At 46.1% G+C, this 16,725-nt stretch overlaps 1 protein-coding gene across 1 annotated transcript in view; it reads right to left on the bottom strand.

Annotated features, from left to right (window-relative positions):
* Positions 1-4,893: 4,893 nt before the first annotated feature.
* Positions 4,894-16,725, bottom strand: part of LOC124035833 (coiled-coil domain-containing protein 102A-like) — a 69,357-nt gene continuing 57,525 nt past the window's right edge. Inside the window, exons 8-9 of the mRNA XM_046349609.1 lie at positions 16,096-16,199; positions 4,894-7,757 (exon numbers count right to left, since the gene is read on the bottom strand). Of these exons, the coding sequence (XP_046205565.1) occupies positions 7,628-7,757; positions 16,096-16,199 (234 nt within the window). The 3' untranslated portion in view covers positions 4,894-7,627. The remainder of the gene's footprint in view (positions 7,758-16,095; positions 16,200-16,725) is intronic.

Here is a 16,725-nt window from a genome sequence, read left to right as displayed (position 1 = left end):
GCCCTCCGGATCGTCCCCGAGGTCGGTGTTGACGCACTGCTGGAGCCTCGGTGGGGGGGGGGGGGGGGGGGGGGGGGGGGGGGGGTACTGTCACGACTTCCTCTGAAGTTGGTCCCTCTCGTTGTTCGGGCGGTGTTCGGCCATCACTGATCCATTTTTCATTTTCCATTGGTTTGGTCTTGTCTTCCATCACACCTGATTTCAATCCCATCAATTACGTGTTGTGTATTTAACCCTCTGTTTCCCCTATGTCCTTGTTGGTGATTGTTTGTTGTATGTATGTGTGCTAGTTATGTTCTGGTGTCCGACGGGTTTTGCAATCTCTTATTTTATTTTATACATTTTGGTTTTCAGAGGTTTTGAATACCTATTAAACAGCTCCGTTTATACCAAGTTCATTCTCCTGCACCCCATTACACAAACACCCATGGGAACGAGCTGAGAGAGCACATTTCATTACCTGTTGTTAGCAGATTGTGTGCGTGGGTGTGTTGCATGTGAAACTATGTGGATATGCCTATTTGTCAATAAACCATTCCATAGTTATGTTACTTGTGTAAAATGTACACGGAGCAAACCCAACATTAGGAACCCGTCCCTAATATTGAGTTGCACCACCTCCCTCAGAACAACCTCAATTCGTCAGGGCATGGACTCTACAACATGTCGAAAGCGTTCCACAGGGATGCTGGCCCATGTTGACCTCCAATGCTTCCCACAGTTGTGTTGGCTGGATGGTAGACCATTTGGAGGGTGAACCGTTTGGACCATTCGGGCAGTGGAACCTTCTTGATACACACGGGAAACTGTTGAGAGTGAAAAACCCAGCAACTTTGCAGTTCACGACACAAACTGGTGCGCCTGGCACCTACTACCACACCCTGTTCAAAGGCAATTACTGTAAATGTTTTGTCGTGCCCATTCACCCTCTGAATGGCACACATACACAATCCATGTCTCGATTGCCTCAAGGCTTAAAAATCCTTCTTTAACCTGTCTCCTCCCCGTCATCCACACTGATTGAAGTGGATTTAACAAGTGACATCAATAAGGGATCATAGCTTTCACCTGGTCAGGCCATGTGGTGGAAAGGTGTTCCTAATGTGTTGCATACTCAGCGTGTATTGGACTGAGGTGGGAATAGACACGAGGAAGAAGAGATTCCATAGTGTTTTTCAACACAATATTCAAATCGCATTTTAGTGCAACCAACTGAAGTGAACAGCACGTCAATAGGAGGAAGACAGCTGTGCACTCATACATTAGGGAGTGATATCCTGCCATTGGGAGCAGACCAGGGACTGGTGTGTGAGCAGAAGGGTTCATCTGTAATCAGATGGGCAGCAGTAGCATGCAGCAGTAGGTAGGAGGAGAAACAGTGGGTTGGACACATTGGTTGGATGCTCAGACTGAGAATCAGAGATCGACTTGAAGCTATGAAGAAATTTCCCTCTATAAACACTCTCTAGTCGTACAACCTGGTATCAGTTTAGAAGCATCACACTGTGAAGCTTTTGCAATGTCATAATACTGAAGAACAATCCAATACGGTCAGGGCACGGTGCGACGTCAGTCTATCCCACTGCACTGCACGTTCACAATTCTGCCATCCATTTTGTCTTTTTTTTCACCTGTGGCGGTGGTGTTGAGGGTCTCTGCTGAACAAGGACAGTGTGGGACAAGAGAGTAGGGAGAGTAGAGTGAGTCCCAGAGACAGATGCAGTCAGAGCAGCCCACAATGGTGTGGTACCATGCCAGTCCTCCCAGTGGAGGGAACAATGTGGCCACTCTCCAAACAACAACGCAGCATATTAACAAACACTTTCTGTACCATTTCCATTTGAAATAAACACACACACACACACACACACACACACACCCACACACACACACACACACACACACACACACACACACACACACACACACACACACACACACACACACACACACACACACACACACACACACACACACACACACACACACACACACACACACACACACACACACACACACACACACACACACACACACACACACACAAACACATTCACTCACTCTCTTTCATTCCTCATACACACCAGCTCACACTTGCTACTCATATGCACACTTAGGGACTAGCGGGAACAAATAGCATTCCAAGCTCCATCGAAAGGAGGAAATAGTATTTGAGGCTGATCTGTGATTTAGTCCTTCAACCTACATGGAGCTTAATCAGAGTAGTATAACATATTAATTAAGCTTTCCTGTCTGAGGAGGTTCATATCACACACTATAATTACTATCATGTCCGCCAGGGGAGAGCCATCGCACACCATAGCCTTGTATCGTTGGCTCTGAGCTAAAAGTCAGGCAGTTACCATTGGTCTGTCTCAATCTCATTAAAGTTCACCCAAGCGTGAGTGAGCGTGTAGAAGAGCGAGCGAGAGAGCGAGAGAGATACACAGAGAGTGCACATGTATTGTACAAGCATAGATTCCTACAGAATTCGTATAGGGATTACAATAACATGGATTGAGGCGCACATTATTTCTTACAGTATTTTTTACAGGTCTAGCCATACAGTAATGCGGAAAACTGAATTATTATGCGTGCCGATAAAGCCCCTGAAAAAGGACGTGCAGGTCTTGCTTCAGTTGAACAGGAACGACTAAAAACCCGGCGTCAGCTTTGGTAACACTCAAGTAGGCATGGTGGAGCGAGAGCAGAGACAGAGAGGAGACTTCAACACAGAGAGAGGAACAGAGGAGGAGGAAAGAGGAGCGTTGTCTCTCTCTCTGCAATGTAATCTGGGTCCTCTTCCTGCTGTCGCTCATGCTAATGGTCTCTGACTTGGAGGGAAGCCACACAGCAGAGTAGAGCAGAGCGGAGAATAGCAGGGCTGGGACTCTGACTGACGCAGGGACTGAGTGACTGGGGCCTCCTCAGTAATGACCCAGCAACCAATGGGCCTGAACAGAACCTGATGCAGCATGAACCTCACACAGCCCCAGACACACTGCGTGCTTAGAGGTAGAACACAACACACAGACTCAGACCCATACAATTACACTCGCATGAATGTGACCACACAAACGTATACGACATAGCCTGGACATAGAATTAGGCAGAAGCAACAAAAAGTATCTTCTGCTCACTAACTGACCCCAAAGCCCAACCTGCAAATGGTTGGTATTGATGAACAGTCTGAAGCCTAATTCCAATGGTCTGATCAAAGCTGTCAGACAGAACTCTCCCCTTCTCATCCTTTTCAGTCTGTTTGCTTCTATCTCTCTCTCTCTGCCCTTATGCACTGGGCTTAATGAGCTGTAATGAATTGTCTTCGGTACACTGGATATCAGAGAGCCATCCCAGAGCCCTGGTCACATGAGAGAGGACCGAGCGAAGGCAGAGAGAAGAAGACAGAGAGGAGAGCAGAGAGAACAGAGAGGAGAGGGCGGAGAAAAGAGGCCAGAGAGGATAGGCCAGAGAAGAGGGCAGAGAGAAGAAGACAGAGAGGAGAGGAGAGAGAAGAGAGGGCGGAGAAAAGAGGCCAGAGAGGATAGGCCAGAGAAGAGGGCAGAGAGAAGAAGACAGAGAGGAGAGGAGAGAGAAGAGAGGGCGGAGAAAAGAGGAAAGAGAGAAGAGGGCAGAGAAGAGAGGACAGAAAGGAGAGAACAGAGTGAAAAGGTCAGAGCGGAGAGAACCAGAGGTCTGCGCTGTCAGAGATCTCCAGCCATATCTGCACTCCACCTCAACCTGCACTCAACCCAATACCTCAGTGTCAGCCATCAAAACATGAACCATACAGGTTTGAGAAATAGGTGATTGTACAAAACATTAGGAACATCTTCCTAATATTGAGTTGTATTCTATTTTGCCCTCAGAACAGGTTCAATTTGTTGGGGGTGTGGCCTCTGCAAGGTGTCAAAAGCGTTCCACAGGGATGCTGGACCTTGTTGACTGCAATACTTCCCACAGTTGTGTCAAGTTAGCTGGAAGTTCTTCGGCTAGTGGACCATTCTTGATGCACACAGAAAACTGTTGAGTGTGAAAAACCCAGCAGCGTTGCAGTTCTTGACACACTCAAACAAGTGTGCCTGGCACTTACTACCATACCCCGTTCAAAGGCACTTCAATCTTTTGTCTTGTCCATTCACCCTCTGAATGGCACACATCCACAATCCATGTCTCAATTGTCTCAAGGCATAAGAATCCTTCTTTAACTTGTCTCCTCCCCTTCATCCACACTGATTAGAGTGGATTTAACAAGTGACATCAATAAGGGATCATAACAGCCAAAGGATGTTCAATTCAATCCACTGGCACAAAGGAGGACGACGACAAGACGTTGGGAGGAACAGCTGCTGTTTGGGAAGCTTCCTGTGTGATACTATCCTGCTGACAGAGGGCTGGGAGAGGAGACCCGTTAGACTCAGACCTCTAAGAGACTAGACGTCGTAAGACTGATGGCACTATGGGGAAACATCACCGCAGCGGGCTGGACAATACCGTGTTCTGCCGAGCAGATTCCCAATGTATTAACACAAGGACCTGGCGTTGTTGTGTAACACAACATCAATGGCGTTTCTCTTCTGCCCCCGAGCCGTGAAGATATCACATCCCCAGATAGACTTGTCGTCTTGTTTTTGAGGGAAACACACCTGACTGTCTTTCCTTTCGTGATTCACCTCCACCTTGGCCCGAAGGTAGTACTCGATTTCTCTCATGTCACAATAGGCATTCGAACGTTGACCCCCCCCACCCCCCACCCCCCCACTCCACCATGTTGAGTTCATGGCGGCTTTGATGTTCAGATGACCCTCTATCAAGATATTACACCGTCTTAAACGTACACACACATCTGACACAATGCTCATGACAAGAGACAAACAAAGCAAGGTTTACATGTACACTTATAACATTTATAGAGCTAAATACAAAAAAAAACACTGTGGTTTACAGATCAATCATCAAAAACAACAACATAAATAGTTTGCATGACCGTGACAAATAACTTGGTCCCTGTAGTAGCAGATGAGTAAGCGATGTCTTATTGCTGATGTCTTTTAGCCGATGTCTTATTGCTGATGTCTTTTAGCCGATGCCTTATTGCTGATGTCTTTTAGCCGATGCCTTATTGCTGATGTCTTTTAGCCGATGTCTTATTGCTGATGTCTTTTAGCCGATGTCTTATTGCTGATGTCTTTTAGCCGATGTCTTATTGCTGATGTCTTTTAGCCGATGTCTTATTGCTGATGTCTTTTAGCCGATGCCTTATTGCTGATGTCTTTTAGCCGATGTCTTATTGCTGATGTCTTTTAGCCGATGTCTTATTGCTGATGTCTTTTAGCCGATGTCTTATTGCTGATGTCTTTTAGCCGATGTCTTATTGCTGATGTCTTTTAGCCGATGCCTTATTGCTGATGTCTTTTAGCCGATGTCTTATTGCTGATGTCTTTTAGCCGATGTCTTATTGCTGATGTCTTTTAGCCGATGTCTTATTGCTGATGTCTTTTAGCCGATGTCTTATTGCTGATGTCTTTTAGCCGATGTCTTATTGCTGATGTCTTTTAGCCGATGTCTTATTGCTGATGTCTTTTAGCCGATGCCTTATTGCTGATGTCTTTTAGCCGATGTCTTATTGCTGATGTCTTTTAGCCGATGTCTTATTGCTGATGTCTTTTAGCCGATGTCTTATTGCTGATGTCTTTTAGCCGATGTCTTATTGCTGATGTCTTTTAGCCGATGTCTTATTGCTGATGTCTTTTAGCCGATGTCTTATTGCTGATGTCTTTTAGCCGATGTCTTATTGCTGATGTCTTTTAGCCGATGTCTTATTGCTGATGTCTTTTAGCCGATGCCTTATTGCTGATGTCTTTTAGCCGATGTCTTATTGCTGATGTCTTTTAGCCGATGTCTTATTGCTGATGTCTTTTAGCCGATGCCTTATTGCTGATGTCTTTTAGCCGATGTCTTATTGCTGATGTCTTTTAGCCGATGTCTTATTGCTGATGTCTTTTAGCCGATGCCTTATTGCTGATGTCTTTTAGCCGATGTCTTATTGCTGATGTCTTTTAGCCGATGTCTTATTGCTGATGTCTTTTAGCCGATGTCTTATTGCTGATGTCTTTTAGCCGATGTCTTATTGCTGATGTCTTTTAGCCGATGTCTTATTGCTGATGTCTTTTAGCCGATGCCTTATTGCTGATGTCTTTTAGCCGATGTCTTATTGCTGATGTCTTTTAGCCGATGTCTTATTGCTGATGTCTTTTAGCCGATGTCTTATTGCTGATGTCTTTTAGCCGATGCCTTATTGCTGATGTCTTTTAGCCGATGTCTTATTGCTGATGTCTTTTAGCCGATGTCTTATTGCTGATGTCTTTTAGCCGATGTCTTATTGCTGATGTCTTTTAGCCGATGTCTTATTGCTGATGTCTTTTAGCCGATGTCTTATTGCTGATGTCTTTTAGCCGATGTCTTATTGCTGATGTCTTTTAGCCGATGCCTTATTGCTTTCAGAATGAACAGAACAGAAATGCCTGCACACTGAATAAGCTCCCAATGACCACATCATTGACCACGTCTCCATCCACGAGGGTCTTGGCCTGACGAAGATGGTTGTGGATGAAAACCGTGCGGTGTGCAGGCCCTTTCTGTGCTTCTCTAGTATGTACTTAATCAGCCCGGGCGCCTACGTTTTTTCTAAGGATGTGTGTATTGGCCACCAACGTTTCTTTCAGAATGAACAACCCAATATGTCCAGAAGGTAAATACTGTAGGTCTAACGGACCCGTCCTCTACATAAGCACCTTGTCCCTTAGTGGTTATGGTGAGGGGACATAGCGGTGGAGGGCCCTTAATGTCCCTTTATATACGGTCCCAGTCTCTCCCAAGAATACTACCTGTCTCTCATACTGGAAGAATTTAAGCTGTCTGAGGCTGAGCCCAAAGCACTGATGAACTAATGATGAGCCCAGGTGCCAGGCGCCGAGCACAGTGACCTGATGGCTAATGACCTTTACTGTACTGAACGGTGTGCACAGCTAACGATACCAAACGCATTACATAACATTACCAGAACACTGCCGGAACATCACAGCTAGGTCAACGCCCCTTTCCTGAGTGTTTTGATACATCAGGAAGGATACTGTACAACATTCACTGGGAGACGGAACTCAGGAAAGAGAAAGAGAAGGGAGGGTGGAAGAGGAGGCATGAGTTTCAGACCGAGGATTGGGTAGCAGTGTGATTGCGAGAGTTTCACCACTGAGGGTGTTGTAGATATGGGAGTGATGGTAATGATGGTTGGGATCTAGAGGGCTGTAGGCTCAGGCTGTAGTGGCTTGTAACTGTAGTGCACTGTGGGTTGTACTGTAGTGTGGTAGTGTAGTGTACTGTCAGTTGTCGTGTAGGGAGGGCTCTCTCTGGAACCCTGCTGGTAGCTCTGTAGTCCACGGGTACAGGTGGCGACGGGTTCCATGGCAACCTTGCCCATGACAACCATGTGCCAGTGTTGGTCTCTAACAGGATGAGCCAGGTCAATGGAGATCACAGCTGTCCAACTATCAGTCTGTCTGTCTATGGGACACACACGGTGTGAAATGAAGAGCCCTAAGTCAGAGTCTGTGTGTCCTTCCTTTGTTCATGGGATCTGGATCTGTAGCTCCTCCTCCTCTTCGTCTGGGTCGCTGGGCGGTCCATCTGGGTTCTCCGGGCTGAACCGAGCTGACCTCATCTTCCCAAACAGGCCAGGGCTCTTCTGCCGCCGCAGTCTAGAACAGAGGAACACAGAGGAGAGGAAGAGTGAGTGGCCTTGAGTGAGAAGGCTCCTTCAGGTTTTGATCTCCATTTTCCACAACTGGCACTTAAAGGCCCAGTGCCGTCAAAATTCTGTTTCCCCTGTAAAAGTCTGATTATTCCCCCAACAACTAAGGTAAAGTTCTTCCAGAAAATCACTGTGGAGATCTCAAAGGTGAGCGAGTAAACAAAGGCATATTTCAGGACTCTGCGTCGGATAAACAAACCATGCATAATTCACCATTGCCTAAAAGCCCAGCACAGCGGAGCTGCTTCCGTTGCCAGGTAACACTCAGTTAGCCAGCAATGACCAGTTACTGAGCCACGGCTGCTATACTGGTGATCATATCACATGGACAACAGTGAAATACTAACATTATCTCTACAGAGGTAGAGCGGGGGGACAGGAAGAGAGAGGGAGAGAGGAATAGAGAGAGAGAGAGAGAGAGAGAGAGAGAGAGAGAGAGAGAGAGAGAGAGAGAGAGAGAGAGAGAGAGAGAGAGAGAGAGAAGGCGGAGGTCTGCTCTACAACCCAGGTACATTTTTTGAAATTCAGCAGAAGGTTCCCATCAAGCCTGGCTGTAATGAATCCCTCTGAGGCTCAGAGAAAAGCTTCAATTATTTATCAATATATATATATATTGCCGAATTGATCTTCATTTTGAGATGATTCATCACCTTGACTTGGGCCCAAAATCCTACCTGCGTGTTTGCAGTCGGCTCGGTCTGCGCCATAATGACAAAGACAAACAGGTACAAAGGAAAAGCAGACACAGTTCATTCCTTAAACCAACACGCTCTCTCTTTCCTGTCTGTTTCGCTCTCTCTTTACCTTCTCCAGCTCCCTCCTTCTCTCTCTTTCCTGTCTGTTTCGCTCTCTCTTTACCTTCTCCAGCTCCCTCCTTCTCTCTCTTTCCTGTCTGTTTCGCTCTCTCTTTACCTTCTCCAGCTCCCTCCTTCTCTCTCTTCTACTGTCTCCAACTCCTTCCTTCTCTCTCTTTACCTTCTCCAGCTCCCTCCTTCTCTCTCTTTCCTGTCTGTTTCGCTCTCTCTTTACCTTCTCCAGCTCCCTCCTTCTCTCTCTTCTACTGTCTCCAACTCCCTCCTTCTCTCTCTTTCCTGTCTGTTTCGCTCTCTCTTTACCTTCTCCAGCTCCCTCCTTCTCTCTCTTCTACTGTCTCCAACTCCCTCCTTCTCTCTCTTTCCTGTCTGTTTCGCTCTCTCTTTACCTTCTCCAGCTCCCTCCTTCTCTCTCTTCTACTGTCTCCAACTCCCTCCTTCTCTCTCTTTCCTGTCTGTTTCGCTCTCTCTTTACCTTCTCCAGCTCCCTCCTTCTCTCTCTTCTACTGTCTCCAACTCCCTCCTTCTCTCTCTTTACCTTCTCCAGCTCCCTCCTTCTCTCTCTTCTACTGTCTCCAACTCCCTCCTTCTCTCTCTTGACCTTCTCCAGCTCCCTCCTTCTCTCTCTTCTACTGTCTCCAACTCCCTCCTTCTCTCTCTTTCCTGTCTGTTTCGCTCTCTCTTGACCTTCTCCAGCTCCCTCCTTCTCTCTCTTCTACTGTCTCCAACTCCTTCCTTCCCCTGTGTCGTAGCAAGTTCAGTATATCTGCTGTCACGCTTTATTAGGACACAACAGCTTAACCGTTAAGAAACTTGTGCTGAAGACAATGCCTGGCGTCTGAGGCTGTCCAGGTCAATAGAGGACTCATTAGAGAGGAGGAGCCCAGCCAAGACCCCTGACCAGCCCAGCTCCCAGGCCATGTAGTTACACTGCTGATCAACTAGAGTCTAGACAGTAGCACTCATGAACCTACGATAGCTAACAACACTAGGCCAGCCACCACTGCACCACTGCCTGCCTGGGACTGACTGGCGACTGACTGACTGACTCACTGACTCACTGACTCACTGACTGACTAAAGGACTTACTGAGTGACTGACTCACTGACTGACTGACTGACTGACTGACTGACTGACTGACTGACTGACTGACAGACTGATTGACTGACTCACTGACTGACTGACTGACTGACTGACTGACTGACTGACTGACTGACTGACTGACTGACTGACTGAAGGACTCACTGACTGACTGAAGGACTCACTGACTGACTGAAGGACTCATTGACTGACTGACTGACTCATACTGGAGAGCAGGGGATATGAGAGGGTGGATAAGCTGGCTGGAAACAGATAGTGAGATTTACATTATGAGCTGTCCATGTTCATGAGTAATCAATGTGAGCTGGGACGCTAATCAGTCAGTAATGATACTGTGGGACCCATAGAAATATTAGGCATAAAAAATAGCCACCCTTCTTTTTTATATTATTATTATTATGGGTAATATCTTTAGACAATCACATGGTACTGCAAAGCAGACCAGTACTTTAGGATAAAAGATGGTAGCGTAGCCTAGTGGTTAGAGCGTTGGACTAGTAACCAGAAGGTTGCGAGTTCAAACCCCCGAGCTGACAAGGTACAAATCTGTCCTTCTGCCCCTGAACAGGCAGTTAACCCACTGTTCCCAGGCCGTCATTGAAAATAAGAATGTGTTCTTAACTGACTTGCCTGGTTAAATAAAGGTAAAATAAAATAAATAAATAAATAAATGTCAGGCACTGTTTGGCCAACTAAGAGAGGTCTTAGGGCTCTTAGATTATTGACCATCAGTAGAACGAGACCTAGTGATGATAAAGGCAGCATGTCTGATGTGCCCTGTCTGTCTTGTGATTTAAAAAAAAGAAAAGTAATCATTCTAAACTTGAAAGTCGGTGACATTGTTCAAGTGTGCAGCAATAGAGGAGTGTGAAAGTTCAGTGTGTGTTTAGTGAAAGTGCAGTGTCTTCAGTGTGTGTTTGGTGAACATTCAGTGAGTGTTCAGTGTGTTTAGTGAGTGTTCAGTGTGTGTTCAATATGTTCTGTGTAAGTGTTCAGTGTGTGTTTAGTGAGCATTCAGTGTGTGTTCAGTGTGTGTTCAGTGTGTGTTCAGTGTGTGTTCAGTGTGAGTTCAGTGTGAGTTCAGTGTGTGATCAGTGTGTGTTGAGCTGTGTGTTCAGTGATTTTTCAGTGTGTGTGTTCAGTATGAGTGTTCAGTGTGTGTTGAGCTGTGTGTTCAGTGATTTTTCAGTGTGTGTTCAGTGTGTGTTCAGTGTGAGTGTTCAGTGATTGATCAGTGTGTGTTGAGCTGTGTGTTCAGTGATTGTTCAGTGTGTGTGTGTTCAGTGTGTGTTCAGTGTGAGTGTTCAGTGATTGATCAGTGTGAGTGTTGAGCTGTGCCCCATGCAGCATCCCGTTGGGAGACAAAGTGACACTAATGTGACACGGTGGCTCTGTGGGGCCATATCTGATCCCTCACCCGCAGGCTTCAGCACCTCACTCTGCACATCAAAGACCCAACACAGCTTCACATAATGAATCCACTCCCTCCTCAATTATAGATGACCCTGGTCTGAGCTGCAGCTCAACCAGCAAAGGACACTCCCTCACCTCAGCCCTGACAAACAACATCCTTATTAAAACTACACAACCACTCATGTTATTATGATGTGAGAGAGTTGAACTATTTCTAGAAATTTGCAGAACGGATTGGCGTGCCTGTTCGCAGTGAATCTGCAGTAGTGTGCGCTGCTGTGTGTGTTGTGATGACGCACAGCTAGAATGGCTCAAGGGTGAACTGAGCCTCAGTTTAGAAAAAGAAAGAACACTGCCTCCCACACAGCCAGGGATAACTCTCCGTCAAATTAGATTATTCAACCAGGTAGAGAGAATCAGCCTCTACGATATGTCCGCCATAGAGAAAACTAAACCCTGGCAAGTACAGTTTATACTATGTTAAGTATTTCCAAGAAGCAGTATCTGTGTTAGTGCTCCCATTTACTACTCTCTGTTCTCATCCTCTGTGGTGTAATGCTAGCCTGGTTCCAGGTCTGTCTGTGCTGTCCTGTCAATGTCTGTGGTTATTGACTATATATAGGAGTTAGCAGGACAATACCAACAGATGTGGAATCAGGCTAGTATGATGGAGCCAGAGGCCTAGATTGACCCTCTCTTTTCCCCAGGCCATGTTAGTCTACCGGGGGACTCACTGACAGGAACAGAGATCCTTTTAATGGCGCTAAATTACACATAATAGTGTTTTGACCACAGTCACCCACTAAACGACTAAAAGCTTTTCCATTGCCCAAACACTTAGCAAGGCCATTTTAAGGTGTCAGAGAGTACATCTGAAGGACAAGAGGGGGGAGAGAGAGAGAGAGAGAGAGAGAGAGAGAGAGAGAGAGAGAGAGAGAGAGAGAGAGAGAGAGAGAGAGAGAGAGAGAGAGAGAGAGAGAGAGAGAGAGAGAGAGAGAGAGAGGGAGAGGGAGAGGGAGAGGGAGAGTGAGAGAGGGGGTGGGAGGATAGAGAAATGATACCCACTGGGCAAAAACTGGTTGAATCAACATTGTTTCCATGTCATTACAAAAACATAAATGTGATTTGTTAAAAAGTAATCAACGTAGGGGAATTTCCTGTTTTTTTCCACACAACTTTGAACTTAAATCCAATGACATGAAATGTTTTGTTGATTTCACGTCGAATTCACGTTAGTTGACAACTCAACAGAAATTAAATCAAAACTAAACAATTAAATTGCGTCTGTGCCCAGTGGGTAGTCTATATTTTCATGCTGCTACTATAATTAATTTATCAAACTCATGCCCAATTGCTTCCACAATATCTTCCACAACAAAGCCTCATCTACAAATGCATGAACGCAAATCAATCTAATCTATAAAGCCAACAGCCTTGCTAAACTGCTAATGTGTTATTTCTGTCTGTTCACAGCTGGTACAATATCAAATAGCAATGTGGCACACTCCGTGGGAATATACAGTATGAAGGCTATACGTTAGATTGAAAGGAGAGAGAAATCAAGGTCAGAAAGATCTCAAATACCAACACAATCCTAAGCCCTTCCTCTTAAATCTATAGACGAAACCAACGTTGTTTTTTTTCCCCCCTCGCTTTCCCTCTCTTTTCTAATCCTCCTCTCCTACTCCATCTCTTCTGTTATATAACCACCTCTCAGATCACGTTAAACCCACTAACGCGGCTCCTCGGAAGACGTACAAGCCGAGAGGAGAACTTCAAATGGCAGCGCACACAACCTGCTGTCAACATCCACAGCTCTACATTGGGGCTGTGCGTGTTAAGCCTCTCACTGTTCATCCAGAGAGTTTTGCTCATACCGTTGGCGCTCCACAACCTGCGTCCCATTTTGAGGCCTGAATTGGCCCCCTGATTGCGCTAAACAGACAAGCCTGCTACAGTGACGGGAAATCAACAGAAAAGAACATGCTTCATTTGATCCACTTTCTACCTGCCTTCAGAGTGCCGAGTATTTGGAGAGATCTGAACGTCCTGCCGGTCCACCGGAAATGACACAACACACAGAAAGAAAAACATCCTTTCTTCCCACATGCACATGCATTCCCATCACACTATCCTGAAAAGTTTCTTGTGGACCATTAAGCGGTCAGGCTTCAGACCAGAGGGGTACACTACAAGGCAGGATCAATGAGTTAGCCAGCTAACTTTGATAAACAGCCATGAAAAACTATTGATTTTATGGTTCATTAAGAAAGTTAAACTTAGATATGTGGTTTTGGATGTTGAATCAATTAGACCATGCCTATTTCAAGCTTATTTTTAAGTCATCTCAGAATATTAAGGCAAGTTCGCTGGCTAACTCATTGATTCTGCCTTGTAGAATAGGCCTACACCTCAGCCATAGAAGTGGCTAGTTGTTTATGTCCAGTGTGACAGATTGGAGCGGCACAGTATCGCAAAGCGTAAAGACCAGATCCTGGTGTAAAGATGCCTCACATGACATCACCACACCTCCTGATCAGGACCTTTCTGTTTTCACAACGTTCTGACAGTGTCATTACAATAACGCCACCCATTGTTAGGGACCTTTCTCATGGTGGCTAGCTTTGTCTGTCTGTCTGTCTGTCTGTCTGTCTGTCTGTCTGTCTGTCTGTCTGTCTGTCTGTCTGTCTGTCTGTCTGTCTGTCTGTCTGTCTGTCTGTCTGTCTGTCTGTCTGTCTGTCTGTCTGTCTGTCTGTCTGTCTGTCTGTCTGTCTGTCTGTCTGTCTTTCGTGTTCCTCTCTTATCTCCCTCTCCATTTCTCCCAGGCCATTATATCCACACGCTTCAGCGCCGTCTGCAACTATCTCACCACTGACCCTAGGCCTGTTAACAAACCCCGGGGGCCAAAGGTCATGTGTGTATAGGCTATGTGGAGTATGTTTGTGTTTGTGTGTGTGTGTGTGTGTGTGTGTGTGTGTGTGTGTGTGTGTGTGTGTGTGTGTGTGTGTGTGTGTGTGTGTGTGTGTGTGTGTGTGTGTGTGTGTGTGTGTGTGTGTGTGTGTGTGTGTGTGTGTGTGTGTGTGTGTGTGTGTGTGTGTGTGTGTGTGTGTGTGTGTGTGTGCGTGCGTGCGCTTGTGACATTGAGCGTGTGTGCACAGGATTAGATGATCCACAGAGGATTGATTGATAAATCGATGTGAAGGATGGACTTTTAACAAGCTACAGTAAAATAAGCATTTGGCAGGCTGGGCCCCTAACCACTCCTCTCCCACCACACACACGCACACACACATACGCACACACACACACGCACACACACACACACACACACACACACACACACACACACACACACACACACACACACACACACACACACACACACACACACACACACACACACACACACACACACACACACACACAGTACAGTAATATATTATTATTATATTATTATTATATTATTATTATTATTATTATATATATTACAGTACTGGCTGTCCCAGAATGCAACAGAGGTTTTCCCGGATCACCTGGCCTGGTCTGAGTTATTGATTTAGACATTAGCTTTATGATCATAGACTGGGCTGGAGCTGGGAGACCACTAAACTATTTATATCTCAGACAGACAGGCTGGGATGTGGTGGGAACTATTCCGCTGGTTAAAGGGATAGTGAGACATTTTGGCAATGTCTTTTTTCTACTTCCCCAGGGTCAGATGAACTCATGGATACTATTGGTATGTCTCTGCGTGTAGTTTTAAGGAAGGTGTAGGTCGTTTCTGGAGCCATTGCTAACTAGCTGAAGGTCTATAGGAACAGCTAGTACGCTAGTTCATCTGACTCTGGGTGTGTAGAAAAAGGGGCTTTTATTGCCAAAATGTCACATTATCCCTTTAAAGAGTCAGAGGAGAGAGATCAAGGAAAGCATTACATGTGGCCGGAAAAGATGGGAGAGAAAGAAATGACAGAAAGAGATAGGAGTGATAGGATAGTAAAATACCAATCGGAGAGGTAGTGGACAACCACTAAATCTCAAAATCCTTCATCTATTAATATATATATATTTTTTAAAACCATTAATATTCCCACTCCTATCCAGCTACGACCCGTGCATCAGGGTTAATGTGGGTTGAGCGAGTTCATCCACGTACAGTACAGTGTTATACTAGGTACCTGATGGGGCCTGACTCCCTCACTGTTCCAGGTCAGGGCTCCATGAGGCCGTGTGTGTGTGTGTGTACCTAAAGGCGTTTCCATGCCAACACGCCTGTCACCCCTCTGCTAAGCTACAGGGGGCCAGCACCGCTGTGCTGCACACAGGCTCTGTGTTACTACGGTAAACTGTGACTGGGCGGCCCACGATTGGCTGTCGGAGGGGATGAGCTGGGACGCGGGTGGAATGATAAGGCAGAGAGAGAGAGAGAGAGAGAGAGAGAGAGAGAGAGAGAGAGAGAGAGAGAGAGAGAGAGAGAGAGAGAGAGAGAGAGAGAGAGAGAGAGAGAGAGAGAGCTGGGGGACAGGACGGCTAGTAGACAGACTGGCCTAGTGTGAGCAGAGTTGCTTGCCTGACAAACTAAGACAAAAGCCTCACAGTGGGCTAATATTCTCCAGGTAAGATACCTGGGAGAACTAGAGTTTACACAAGCATGGCAGCCATACACTGTCTGATTAAACATCTTACACTACCAAAGACCGCTGAGAAGGGTATGACATGTGAAAGTGTGCTTTTCCTGCATGTAGATAAACATAGGTAGAGTGTGTGTGTGAGAGCATATATGAGAGGTGTGTATGTGAGTGTGTGTGTGTGTGTGTGTGTGTGTGTGTGTGTGTGTGTGTGTGTGTGTGTGTGTGTGTGTGTGTGTGTGTGTGTGTGTGTGTGTGTGTGTGTGTGTGTGTGTGTGTGTGTGTGTGTGTGTGTGTGTGTGTGCGCATGTGTGTGTGTCAGAATCAATCGTACCGGGACTGCAGATGTTCCAGTTGGACCTGGAGGTTCTCTGACTGCTCCACCTGCTCATCCAGAGACCGCTGTAGCTTCCTGGTCTGATTATGGGCCTCATCCAGCTGAGAGGGAGGGAGGGAGGGAGGGAGGGAGGGAGGGAGGGAGGGAGGGAGGGGGGAGGGAGGGAGGGAGGGAGGGAGGGGGAGGGAGGGAGGGAGGGAGGGGGAGGGGGAGGGAGGGAGGGAGGGAGGGAGGGATTTGCGGTCATTGCAAATCAAAGTTACACCAGACTACAAATTACTGACACTATGTACAGTATGTGTACAGTATCTACTGCATCTACACTGCCCTCTGTAATTGTTGGGACAGTGAAGCATGTTTTCTTCTTTTGGCTCTATACTCCAAAAGTTTGGATTTAAAATCAAACAATGACTATGAGGTTAAGGTGCCGACTGTCAGATTTAACTTGAGGGTATTTCCATCCATATCGGGTGAACTGCTTAGAAATGACAGTACTTTTTGTACCTATTCCCCCCATTTAAGGGGAGCAAAAGTATTGGGACAAATTCACTTACATTTCTATTAAAGTAGCAAAAAGTTAAGTATTTGGTCCCATATTCATGGCACGCAATGACTACATCAAAGTCG

This window comes from Oncorhynchus gorbuscha, linkage group LG05 (genome assembly GCF_021184085.1).
Source record: "Oncorhynchus gorbuscha isolate QuinsamMale2020 ecotype Even-year linkage group LG05, OgorEven_v1.0, whole genome shotgun sequence".
NCBI lineage: Eukaryota > Metazoa > Chordata > Actinopteri > Salmoniformes > Salmonidae > Oncorhynchus > Oncorhynchus gorbuscha.
Note: the sequence above shows the minus strand (reverse complement) of the source record. Positions and strands in the feature narration are given on the sequence as shown.